The following is a 12,885-nucleotide window of genomic DNA, read 5'->3' on the forward strand; positions in this document are numbered from 1 at the left end:
CCAACCAAACACACCGCAAGTGGCTTCTCGCTTTTGAAAGGACATTTATATATTCCAGGGGACATTGCAAACTGACGAAACTGCGTGCAGTACACTGCAAACTTTGTTTATTAGCAGTGTCTCCGTCCTAAACTATTCACGTCTTTTTTACTTAAATGCTAATAATATAATCAATAAGCTGTCTATAAGACTTTTATAGTATTATCTTAATCCATTCATATAATAGTTAGGTTTTATTATTAAATATAGGATCCACGTGTCTCTCTCAGTTTTAGTTTATTGGTTATTGTGTCCAAGCTGACTATAATAGTTCACTTCTCTCCTCTCTCCCCTCCACATAAGCATTTAGTTAGCTTACAGTCTGCTATTATACTTGCTCTTAACAGATAATCTCTTGGTTCTAAAATACGTGCAGAACTAGATGGCTATAATTATTTTAGTACAGCTATAGTGTTAAGATTAAATCAAACTATTCTCTTTAGGTCACTCTAGTGAGTATTTTTAATTTTAATTTTAATTATGAGCATTTCCTTTTCAAACACCTGATTAGCTGACGCAATGATGAGTACCATGGGAATCAAAACACGAATACTTATATTATGCTACAAAGTTTAAATATAAATCTTAAATATAGTTTTACTATTATTAGATTAGTCAAATTTTCCTTAGGGGGTGTTTATTTGGTGAAATGATAAATTTTTGATGTCACATCAGACGTTTGACCGGATATTCGAAGGGGGTTTTGGACACAAATGAAAAAAACGAATTTCACAACTGACCTGTAAACCGCGGGACGAAACTTTTGAGCCTAATTAATCCATCATTAGCGCATGTGGGGTACTATAGCACTTATGGGTAATCACGTATTAATTAGACTCAAAAGATTCGTCTCACGATTTCTTACATAACTGTGCAATTAGTTTTTTATTTTATCTATGTTTAATATCTATTTATGTGTCTAAAGATTTAATGTGATGTTTTTGGGTGAAAATTTTTGGAAACTAAACAGCCACTTAGAAGGGTTGGAATACCGGATACCACTCTCAAGTGGACACTGGCTAAACCAGCTAAGCATGCTTGCATATATCCGTGCATATGTCTGTCGTCAGAGCTACTAGCAGCTAACTAGCTCTCCTGAATTCAATTTGAAATGATCTTGATATGCTTCTGGAGTATTCGCAAAGGTGTAGTAGTACGTGCCTTTACTCTTTTTTTTTTTCGATACTTTGGAATGGATCATGTCATTTCACCAGGATGCAATGAACCGGGCGCCATTGCAAGCAGGCTCTATCATAAACCTGCTTGCGCAAGTGGCAGTCATGAGTTATCACGTACGTACACATGTATGATTAGAAAATATTCAGGAATCGAACTCCAAACCGTGTTGTGGCATAATTTTTAACTGCAAATAATTTTTAACTGCAAATACAGGTGAGAATCTTTGAAACCGCTTTAAATTAAACCTGTCCTAATTATTGGTATATCGATATAAGGTTTAGGTCCTGTTTAGTTACTAAAAGATTCACTTTCACCTATCACATCAAATCTTTGGACTTATGTACATAACATTAATTATAGATAAAAAATAACTAATTGCATGGTCTCCTTTTATAATGTAAGAGGCTCCCGCAGATGCCTAAGAAACACCTCCTAAAGAAAAAAAAAGAAATACACGGCTTAGGGCATTTAATACCTGTCTAATCCTTGACGTGCGGCAACAGTGCATGTCTTTTTGCGTGTGGAACACGTCTTGTTGTGACGTGTGTTCGGCCGACGCATCTTCCGCATTAAATGCTGAAGAGCCACAGTTCCTTTATATCAAGGCGCTACGGAAGCAATGATGTGGTTCCTCGAAAATGGAATGCTATCTCTCCCATACAGCGGAGAGACAAAAATCTCTTCATTAATGGCTGACAAGACGGGGCTAACACCAGTCTTATCTCTTACCGGGGCAAGCGCATGCCCCTTAAATGCTTTCTGTCAGCCGTCACGTCTGTCAGCCTAACGGCGACTTACCGCGCCACTTGCACGTTGTATTGAATACAGCACCACGCGGGTGGCAGTGCGAATAAAATGCGGTGACAGGGTGCTGTGCGCTAGGCCCTCAGTCCCACGCGCCTCTTAACAAGCGGACTGAATGCCCGAGGGGTTGGACGAGCCCGACGCTTCCACGAGAGGGTGGTTGCCTCTTAGATCTCGGGCCCAATCCTCCTCAGAGCGGGCCACGTGGATCTGGAGCGACCACCTTCGTGTGACGAGGGTTGTAGGCCAAAATTCGTACTATAGCGGCTTTTGACTTTTTTATCGAAAATAACGTGGTAATGTGTTGGACAACATGTTCTCTTCACGGGGCATACCCCGAGCCCATTTTACCGACACTAGGATAGTATACTATTCAACATACTTATATCAGACTAACACGACTTTTTCACAAAGATAAGCATCGCTTATACTCCTATTATTATTTTTTAAAAAAGGAATTATTTTACTGGATGAGGGTCTTGCTAGTTGCTACCTCCAATCCCTATTTAGGAGTATTTTTCCTCAGATATGTAGGCCGGTTTCAAGTTTTTCAAGCTTATATACTATTGAGTACTCAGGATTAAAATTGTTTTGGTAAAAATTAAATCATATAAATTTTTAAATAGGGCTTTTGCAAATTTATCACTGGTTTTTTCTAAATTTTAAAGATGACACTCGAATAATAGTTCTAATGGTATTTTGTAATTTTTTAGTATCAATATTCCAATAACGTTTCAAAACAGCGATAACTTTGCAATCGGTAATACTACTGCATCAGAGATCGTCCAGCACTAGTATTAGTAGTTAACGCAGTCCAAGGCCCCAAAATGCAGCTGTCAGATGAATATAATGAGGGATATGGGCCGGCCTGGTAGGCGGATGCAGGCCGAAACTAAAATCACTCGGCCCAATATTTTGCTAGTTTTGCTGTTAGGCCCATATTGATAGACCTCAGGGCTCAGGTATCGTGTGGCCCAACTGCGCCGTGAACTTCCTCGGGCTGAAATCCAATGCGCGCGTAGGCCCATCAGGCGTGCGCTGACGACGATGCCACGATGGCATGGCGTACCCAAATCCTTTGGACCCTCTCGATGTGTTGACATGGTCAATCCTACGAACTCTCGTGCAGCGCATCATGATATGCCTATCTTTGTCCATGGACCCTTTCTTGGTGAGCAAGACCATGGAAGATGAAACTTCTACTGCTCTCTATTACAAGATGTTTTAATTTTTTTATTTATCTACAAACCAAAGTACTTTTGACACACATTTTGATTGTCCGTCTTATTCAAAAATTTTATGCAAACGTATGAAATATAAGTTATGGTAAAATATATTTAGTAATAAGTTCAATCACAATAAAATAAATAATAATTATAGATCTTTTAATAAAAGGGATGATCAAAATATGCTTAAAAAGTCAGTGACATATCAATTAAAATACGAATGGAGTATTAACGTAACACTGAAATCTGCAGCAACTTAGCATTGCGTGGGTCAATACTAATCTCTACTTAGTACACGTATTTACAACAAATGATGAACAAATACAATGATGGCCTATCTCCAAATATATATATATATATATATATATATATATATATATATATATATATATATATATATATATATATATATATAATTTGTCCTCATCCAAGCTAGATATGGCAGGAGAGAAGCGTGAACGTGCAAGGGTCAAGGTTAACACGTCAGCCGTTTACCCGCGTGTCGACGCCGACGCCGGCGACGAGATGTACGGGTCCGACTGCACCAGCCCGTTCAGGAAGTCGGCGAGCCGGTGCTCCCGCCGCCTCGCGCCGCCGCACTCCAACGCCCGTAGCAACGACTCCGCCTTGGCCTTCCCCCTCGCGCTCGCCGTTGCGTCCTCCGCGAGCTCCCTCACTGCCTCCTCTGCGCCGCCCACCGCGCTCACCTCCGCCACGGCCCGCTCGCCGCCGGCCACGACCAGGTTGAGCAGCGCGGCGGCCGCGTTCTCCCTTGTCCTCGGTGTGGAGGCGCCGCCTCGCTCGACGAGGTCCACGAGAATGCGCAGCCCGGACATCCTCGTGAACGCGTCCAGGCTCTCCTCGCACCCGGCGACCTGCGCGACGACGGCGGTGGCGTCCTCCATGATGCCGGTCCGGCCGTCCGTCATGATGAGCGCGAAGAGCGCCTGCACGGCGCCGAGCCCGACGAGCGTGGCGCGGTTGGGCGGGTAGAGCGCGACGGCGAAGAGGGCCTTGAGGGCGTCCTTGGTGGCGCGGGTGTTGGGAGCCGCCCGGATGAGGGAGACGAGCGCGGCGAGCAACGGCCGCCTGGCGCCGATGACGGGGCGGTTGGCCTCGACGCAGAGGAGGCTGTACACGGTGGCGGCGGCGTGGTGGGCGGCGGAGTACTCCTCCGCCCGGAGCGCCGCCATGAGGGCGTCGAGGAGGCCCGGGGCAGACATCAGCTGCTCCCGCGCGGAGATCGAGATGTTCAGCAGCGCCGCCGCGGCGTCCTCTGACGCCGCCGACGGCGCCGTGAGCTGCGCCGCGAGGAACGGCACCGCCCCAGCGTCCGCCAGCGGCGCCCGGATGTCCGGGTCGCTCTTGGTGGCGTGGCGGATCTCGGCGATGGCGACGGCGGTGGCCGCCCCGTCGCGCACCGCGGCGGCGCCCCGCAGCCGGCCGACGAGCGTCCTCGCCGTGTGCAGCTTCACCTCCATCGATCGATCGCCTCGCTCTCGACGAGGATTGCGGGCATGCGTTCCGGAGTAGTTGGGAAACGGCTCTCGAGCAGTCGAGCTAGTCGGTTGGTCGATGGATCGATCGGGGAAGGCGACGTGGGAAACCAGTGGGAAAAATAAAAAAATGGCGGGAAATAGGAAGATGGCGTGCTATATATATTTTCTTTCTTCGATCGGTTGAACGTTTCTACCGCGCATTATTTACCTTTCGCGTTCGGGGTGGAGAACTTTGAATGTCTTTAATTTTTTTCAAGAGAACCCGTGGGCCGTGGTAGATCTGCTATAGTGGGAAACGCGGTACATGTACAACGGGTGGTTACATGATCTCGTAGGGATTTAATCACCTAATTTTAAATATGACTTTAAAAAGCCTTAAAAAGTACTTTAATAAAAGTAAATATATATATTTTATATTGTACGTGTTATAAAATAGTAGGAAAAAGTTTTGAGAAAAAACATGTCTTTTCCAAAAGAACAAAAATTATCAAATTGAAGGGAGTACTGAGAGTGTGTCAACTTAATATAATTAATAAAGATTTCATCATCTTAGAAAACGGAATATTGGATTCTATTGGACCTCCAAACATATAGAAATGTTCAATTAACATATTCCTTTTTTCCAATGTATAAGAACTTTTATGATTCAAGTCATCCCACGATGCAAAGATTTATATTATTGTTTGAAATACTACTTGTCTCATTGATCATTTTTTTTTTCATATTTCTTAGTATCATAGGTCCGCTTATTCTCACACAATCATCCATTAATTTATTATTGCGGAACAATAAAGTCATTTTAACCCTAATCCAATTTTCAATAGGAAAAAAAGGATAGTTTTAACCTTAGCTGCTTCCATTTCATTTTTAACTTCCCTCAAACATTGGAATACCTGGAAATTTTCAAGTGGTAGATTTTTCTTTGGAATTCCATTGATTTTGATCGTGGGTGGTTAGGCATTAAAAAGAGTATAGGACATTTGCAGCTATCCAAGTGTCAATTCGCGCGTCTGCTATCGAACAGGAAAGTCGGGAGGTTGTTTAATGGTTAAGAGCGGTAAGAAATCATGTTGCTTAACACCTGAAAACGACGGAACGCGACCTGTCAGGCTAACATTAATCGCATCGGTCAGCTCCGTTTGCTGTAGCGAAGTCAGAGATTCATCGTATTCGTAGACTCCTCTTACACATGTTGAAGGATACAAAATAGTATAAGTTCTGAACATTGACACGAATGCACGATCAGTTACTAGCATATGACTCCCTCCGTCCTAATACAAATCAACTTTTCAATTTTTAGATAAAATATTTAACCCTTTGTTTTATTAAAAAAATTAAGATTAATAATTTTATTTTCATTAGAGAAACATGAATAGTATTTTATATGTGACTATTTTAAAAAAAAATTAAAATTTTTTAAAATAAGACAAATGGTCAAATGCTCGACACAAAAACCAAAAAGTTCGTTTTTTATGAGACAGAGGGAGTAGTCGACAAAGTGCAACATTGGCAATGACAAGGTATTCAGGATACGTACCTGTACTTTTGAATTGCCATGTGCATGTTACTCAATCAGAAGTTCAGAATGTGGATGGGGTTAACAACAACACATATCCTGTCCTATTTCTTCAATGTTTCGATTGGAGTTGGAGGTCTCGACACAAAGGAGGAGTATCTTGCAGAGTTGCAGTTCACGCCCTTGGCTTAAAGAGGCTTGTGCTGAAAGAGGCCAGCCAGGCCTTTTTGAAAGCTTCAGTCTGAAGACAGGATGGCAGTTCAAGTTGATTGCCGTATTCAAGTTGTTTTCTTGGTGATGACAGATAGTGTGATGTGGGGCTTGTTGGTGATGTTATATAATCCCGTACATCACACTTTGACACCTTTAGCAAAGTTGGACTGTCTCATCTGCTATGATGATGATCCTTTCCAAGGGTCTTAACTAATGAACCCTTTCAGACTGCTGTTCTAGAATGATCTCTGGTTTTGTGAGTTGCCTGATGATGTGAGCCCATTATTTAACTTTGCCTCCGGAGCCAAGAAATGTACTACCGTAGTAGAGAACCACTGGTTGTTGTATACCAAGCCACCAATGTATGCCAAACAGAATCCATTCTGCTGTAGTATTTCCTCCTGTCTAAATTATGTTTCCATTAAACTTCTAAAATTACAATAATTAATAAGTTAAAAGGCAAAATAAATTATATAGGAGATTTCCCTCGACAAGTTCCATTACAATATAATTAAACATATTGTAATCTGAAACTGATGGTTCGAAATTTCAAATTATGACCAAATCTTGCCATAAACGTTAGTAAATACTACTTCCGTTTCATAATATAAGATATTTGATTTTTTTTACAACGTTTGACCATTCGTCTTATTAAAAAATTTAGTACAAATAATGACAAGTCATGTTAAAAGTTGTTTTGATAATAAATTAAGTCACAAGCAAAATAAATGATGTTTTCATAATTTTTGAACAAGACAGATAGTTAAATATAGTAAGCAAAAATATCAAACATCTTATATTATAAAACGGAGGGAGATCATGTAGTTCTTTCTTATCATTATTCTTATGAGATGATAATTCAAAGTATTCCTCAGAAAAATAATTCCCAGTGAGCTTTGTTTTTCTACTCTTTCTGTTTTAACTGACAGACAGTGTGACAGTGTGACTCGCTTATAATTGTACCCACACGGGCCTCACCAGTAGTGCTTTCTGCTGTGGGCCATTGTAATGGGCCAATTTAATTTAGGCCGAAGAAGTGGTCCTCTCTTAGGGCTTGTTCGGCTGGTGGGGAGGATTTCACAAGGAAGAAACAATCCAAGGGGGGATTAGGTTAACCCCCCTCTCCCCACCAAATCCCCCTCCCCTTACCAAATCCCCCACCAGGTGCTCCCCTGCTGTTCGGGGGTTTGTTTTTTCCAGGGGATTGAACGTACTAGCTTCCATAGATCTTAGACATAACCATTTCAAATGATTTGTAGTACATATAAAGTTCAAAAACATTTAGATTTTTTTTAAAATAAAATATCACAAAATCAAAATAAACAAATCAGACCAAGGAGACATTCATCCAGAACTATGAACCAGTAATTATGACATGATTTGAGTGATTTGCAGTTTCATAAAATGGCAAAAAGTAATATGAAACTGCAAACCATAACTATGAACCAGTAATTATGACAAGAATCATTTCGGCAAATAGGCATATGAATAATATATACATCCATCTGGTTCATATTGCATTCACAAACTGATGGCCTGTTGGCTGTCTCTCTCTCAAATTTTTTTAAGGACAGAGGATTATCTTAGGTACACTTTGACTCTGGAAGCAGCTCAAACAATGTCGTTAGGTGAAAGTGAAAGTAAACAGTCGATGGCTCATGGAAAAACGGTGCCTCAAGTTCGCAAAACTACATACTTCTTGATCGTGTTTTTTCTTTGTTCGCTAGAAAAGAAAAGAATTCAGACAGCGAGGATGCAGGGGTTTGTTCCGTGAGCACGATAGTTTCCTTGACAGCCTGACGACTTCACCTGCAGAAAGAAATGTATAATGGCTGAACAAGGTTTAGTAAATCAAATAAGCAAGCATTTCAGGACTGCACTAGGATGAGCACACAAATTCATGACCTAGGCTGAAGCGTTAAACTTACAAAAGTTTGAATGTGTACCTGAAAAACAGTATCCTGTTGGTCCAATGGTCATCCCAACATGGACTGTATTCTCAAGGCATTTGGATCATAAACAAGTGCAACACAAGACTAGAATTTCAGAATTAAATTAAGTACATGAGAATTGAATTTTAGAACTGCACAACTTAAGATGATGCTAGTAAAATCAGTAATTTAGACTTACCAGCATTGTTCTTAACCACACAAGACGAGTCAATGACCCTGCACTCATGAAGATCTCCCTATTCTGGGCATCCTTGAATATTCCAAAAGATTTGACTTTCTCATCAACTGAGAGTTCATCCATCGATTCCACAATAGCAATGCAATTTCTTATTGAGCATTCATCAACTTTACTTGTCTCCGCCCTCGTCTTTGCCTCCTCCTCCTTTCTCATCTCTAAGTAGCTTCCCATCAAATCAAAAACATCATTTTTCCTATTTCTTTTCACAGGCTTATCTACCCTTTCTCTTGATACAGATTTTCTCTTGTTGCCATCCTTCTCTCCACAACCTCTTGAGGTGGTACCAATGTGGGTTTGCTGATTTTCATGCTCCATTGTATTTTCTTCTTCTTCAACTTCAGTGGTCAAGCCTTCATAATCTTGAGGACCCCAATTCACATCAGGAAAGGAGTCACTTCTCTCAAGATAGTCACTCACTTGTGTAAGATTAGCATGTCTGGGCGGCTCGATAGAAGTGAAGTTCATGCTGCCCTCAGCAGTTTGCCCTGAAAAAAAGTTGTGATTCACTAATGCAGATAGATAAAACAATGCACAATCTGTTGGAAAAAATGCATAAGAGAAAATTTACCGTCATAGAGTTCACCCAACGCATCAAAGAGAGGAAAGGATTTGTTTTTGCTGTATTTCTTTACTTTATCATTTGACTGCAGGAGATATAATTAGATATTATGGCATGAATACAAATAATACTGATTTGAAAGATAAACATATAAGTATATTCAAATATCATACCTTAATCATATTTGCCCAAACAACATCATCACCAATAATCATACACCGTTGATTGTCCCAAGAAACCCCACTTTGTTTCCTAGCTTCTTTTAGCATCCTATAATCGCGTTTTAACTCCTTCTCCTTATCTTGGATCTGCTGCTTATTCATGGTGACATAGGAATATTTGTCACGGAATTCTTTGACAATTTTGTTCCAAGCTTCACTTGTCCAACCATTTTGGCCATGGTAATGTGGATTGTTGTGCTCATGAAGTAGATCAACTAAAGCCTTCTCTAATCCTGGATTCCATGAAGCCCTTGGCTGTTGAGCTATTAGACAAAATTAGATGATAGTGAGAAAAGTGTGCAACAATTAACATGAAAGAAAAACACTTCACAAAGCCAACCTTTCGGAGAAACCTTCTTCTTTTGTGTGATGTAGCTCTTTGGTGATGCCTTCCTCTGTTGCTGCAATAGACATGCTTTCGGAGACATTCTTCCAAACATCATAACTGTATTACACATTTATTACCAAAATTTATTGACTGTCCAAAAACAAACTTCATTGCTTACTATTAATTATTCATAACATAGCTGTTGATTACATAAATAAATACAGATCATTCAAAACCAAAATATTTTTGCTAACTTAGCTACGAACATAATCTTCCCACATCTTCTTAGCAATCATATCTCTTATACTATTCCCATTGATCATTTGATTGTTAAGAGATGCCACATCATTATTGTATTCGTCATCGCCTTCTGGTAGATCAACATAGTCAGCAGGCTTTATATTATCAGGTTGGTGCTCCAACCATCCCTCATCACCATTAAGCATCCGTATCATGTTGTGGAACACTGCAGAAGCTGCTGGAATGCACACTTGGTTCTTTATCCGATGGAATGTGCCTACTTTGAGGATGGGAAATCGCTTCTTAAGAACCCCTAGAGCTCTTTCTACATGGTTTCTTAGGATGGCATGTCGATGATTGAATAACTCTTTGTAGTCTCTAGGTCGACGATGACCACGCCCAAACTCCTTTAGATGGTACCGAACACCACGATAAGGAGCAATGAACTGTGGTGTGTTGGCATAACCACCATCGACTAGAAAAAATTTACCATCCGGGACTTGAAACCCACTATTCATTGCTGATCTAAGGACCCTAGCATCGGTTGCGGACCCCTCCCAACCACATGAGATAAATGTGAAATTTAGGTCAAAATCACATGCAACCATCACATTTTGGCTCAAAGTCCCCTTTCTGTTCCTATACGGAGCTGCCTTCTCTCCATTTATAGTTATCGGAATGTGGGTGCCATCAATAGCCCCTATGCAATTCTGCAGCAAAAAAAAGGAAGAAAATGACATGTACATGAGTTTTTTAGTTGAAAAAAGACTAGATATTTATTTTTAGTTGAGTGTCAAGTTCACCTTGAAGTAAGGAAAGAAGCTAGGGTTTGTTCTAATCTTCCAATGTGGTTGCTCGACATGAGGAAGCTTGAGAAATCTGTAGGTGAGTTTTGGGATTATCTTGAAAATAGACTTAATATGCCGATGGATTGTGTCCCCACTATGCTTGAATTCATACAGTAGATCTTGAAAGCTTGCGTTGTGAGAGAGCATGAACATAAACATTCCAAGAGTCTCCTCAATCCTCACATGTCTTCTATCCTTTAACAACTTCTCCTCTCTAAGATAATTTGCTATTGCCTTGAAAACATGAGGCTCCATACGGAATGCAACCTTACAATCCATTACATGCCCTTCAAGGATTTCTTGAAGCCGCTCTCTACCGGATAGTCTTGAGGTGTGTCTAGGTATTTTCTCACTATTTGTTGTACCAGACATCAAATACAATGCAGAAAAAATTAAAAACATCATATCGTCATCCTCTTCCCTCCTCCTTTTAAGTTCATGCGCCATTCTCGAACTCATTTGATCACTAAAAGAGATTATAAATTGCTATAATTTAAACTACATGTGAAAAATAAAATAATTGGTATATGTATTACAAGATTACTAAGCATGAAAATATTTGGTATATGTATTACAAGATTATTAAGAATATTTCAATTTTCATTTTCCTTCATGTCTCATAGATATGGTGTTCTCTTGTAAGTAGTATATTGTTATGTATGGTACTTACAGATCATTACAATTTTAAAATTTAGTTCAATCAAAGAGAAATAGTAGCTGTACGAAACAAAAATAGGACCAGACAAATATAACTAATGTTGTGGACACAGTTGTATCTTTGGAGGGAAATATCATTTAGTTATTATGATTCATGATGTTTGCTGGCATAAAAGGCACATCAATATATTGATAGGAAAAATTGTGTGAGAGATGGTGATGCAAAATTAAACCCTCACTCCAAGCTTGATATATGCCTCACAAAAAAAAAGAGGAGACCAAGAAGCTGCACAAAAAAAAGGAGACTAGAGGCAAACCTGTGCTTGATGTCCGGGCAGTCACCGTCGTTGTTGCCCTCAAGAAGACCGGGTCGACCTCTCTCTGCCTCTTCTTTTTCTACCCCTCGAACAGATCTGAAAGAAATTAGGTCAAACCCTAGGAGAAGATGAGGAGGAGGTCAAACCCTAGAAGGAGATGAGAAGAGCTAACCGGAGAGGGAGAGCGTTGTGGCGGAGGAAGGAGATGGTTGTGACCTCTCAAGTGTGCCGGACAAAAGCAGCGCCGTCGCCGGTCGTCTATGTGGCTGCCTCCCCTGTGTGAAGAAACGGACCGGTGCCGGCACAAGAGTGTGGCAGAGGGAGGAAGGGGCGGCGGTGGAGGAGGAGGAAGGGGCGGTGGCGGTGGAGGGGCGACGGCGAAGGAGGAGGAAGGGGCAGCGGTGGAGGAGGAGGAAGGGGCAGCGGCGGAGGAGCAGGCGGTGGTGGCGGCGATGTGAAGTCGCTGGAGGAGATGCGACACGAGACGGCTACGGGAAAGAAAAAATCGTCTCCGAGACAATTTTTCTTTTCCCGGTGGATTGAGGTGGGTTGAGGAGAGAATTTCTCCCACCCTGGCCCAACCGAACAAGCTAATGGGCTGCGAGAGAATTTCAGTCCAGGCCGGGATAATACACAGGTATTAAGGCCCAAACCCGCTCAACCCCTGCCGAAACGAACAAGGCCTTACTGGGCTATAAGTCCCTGGGCCTTAAGGCAGGGTGTGCTTTCCTATCTCGTGGGGAAACCAAGGCCCCCAACGGCCCAAATTCGGGTGTTGCATTGCACCTCGAAACAAACAAGAAGCAACTTGCAGCAACCATAACTTTGTTTCAATGTTTGCCATCCTAATCCCAACAAGGCAACAACAAAAGCCCGGACCAGATGGATTCCCAAATGAATTCAACAAATGCTTCATTCAATGGTTTCAAGCCTGATCTTGCTGAAATTCTTTAGCGATTTCCACCAAAATTAGACAGATTTATCAGACGTCAATGGGAGTGATTATTTGTTTTTTTTTCCCCCGAGATGAGGACGGTAGGCTGCCACAG

The 12,885-nt window shown here is 41.4% G+C and overlaps 2 protein-coding genes across 11 annotated transcripts; both read right to left on the reverse strand.

The window, feature by feature from the left end:
* Nucleotides 1-3,656: 3,656 nt before the first annotated feature.
* LOC121053240 (U-box domain-containing protein 14) lies at nucleotides 3,657-4,918 on the reverse strand. The gene has a single exon (XM_040519818.1). The coding sequence runs from the start codon at nucleotides 4,727-4,729 to the stop codon at nucleotides 3,740-3,742; it is 990 nt and encodes a 329-aa protein (XP_040375752.1). The 5' UTR covers nucleotides 4,730-4,918; the 3' UTR covers nucleotides 3,657-3,739.
* Nucleotides 4,919-7,943: 3,025 nt separating this feature from the next.
* LOC102720286 lies at nucleotides 7,944-12,344 on the reverse strand. 10 transcript variants are annotated; one of them, XM_040524087.1, is made up of 8 exons: nucleotides 12,009-12,344; nucleotides 11,837-11,915; nucleotides 9,787-9,891; nucleotides 9,399-9,709; nucleotides 9,235-9,310; nucleotides 8,607-9,151; nucleotides 8,423-8,437; nucleotides 7,944-8,285 (listed from the first exon to the last, which is right to left on the reverse strand). In XM_040524087.1, exons 3-8 carry the CDS (start codon nucleotides 9,887-9,889, stop codon nucleotides 8,217-8,219), a joined length of 1,119 nt encoding a protein of 372 aa, XP_040380021.1. In that variant the 5' UTR covers nucleotides 9,890-9,891; nucleotides 11,837-11,915; nucleotides 12,009-12,344; the 3' UTR covers nucleotides 7,944-8,216. The 10 variants fall into 10 exon arrangements, with proteins under 10 accessions (XP_040380021.1, XP_040380003.1, XP_040380015.1 ...); XM_040524069.1 differs by having other exon boundaries at nucleotides 11,837-11,932; XM_040524081.1 differs by having other exon boundaries at nucleotides 8,423-8,467; nucleotides 11,837-11,932.
* Nucleotides 12,345-12,885: the final 541 nt, after the last annotated feature.

This window comes from Oryza brachyantha, chromosome 1 (genome assembly GCF_000231095.2).
Source record: "Oryza brachyantha chromosome 1, ObraRS2, whole genome shotgun sequence".
Classification (NCBI taxonomy): Eukaryota; Viridiplantae; Streptophyta; class Magnoliopsida; order Poales; family Poaceae; genus Oryza; species Oryza brachyantha.

Bases quoted from the DNA above. Each gene is read 5' to 3' on its own strand.
- LOC121053240 (XM_040519818.1), bottom strand. From the start codon at position 4,729: ATGGAGGTGAAGCTGCACACGGCGAGGACGCTCGTCGGCCGGCTGCGG.
- LOC102720286 (XM_040524067.1), bottom strand. From the start codon at position 11,321: ATGAGTTCGAGAATGGCGCATGAACTTAAAAGGAGGAGGGAAGAGGAT. The intron at 10,725-10,817 runs GTGAACTTGACA...TTTTTGCTGCAG, and splicing joins GCTTCTTTCCTTACTTCAAG to AATTGCATAGGGGCTATTGA.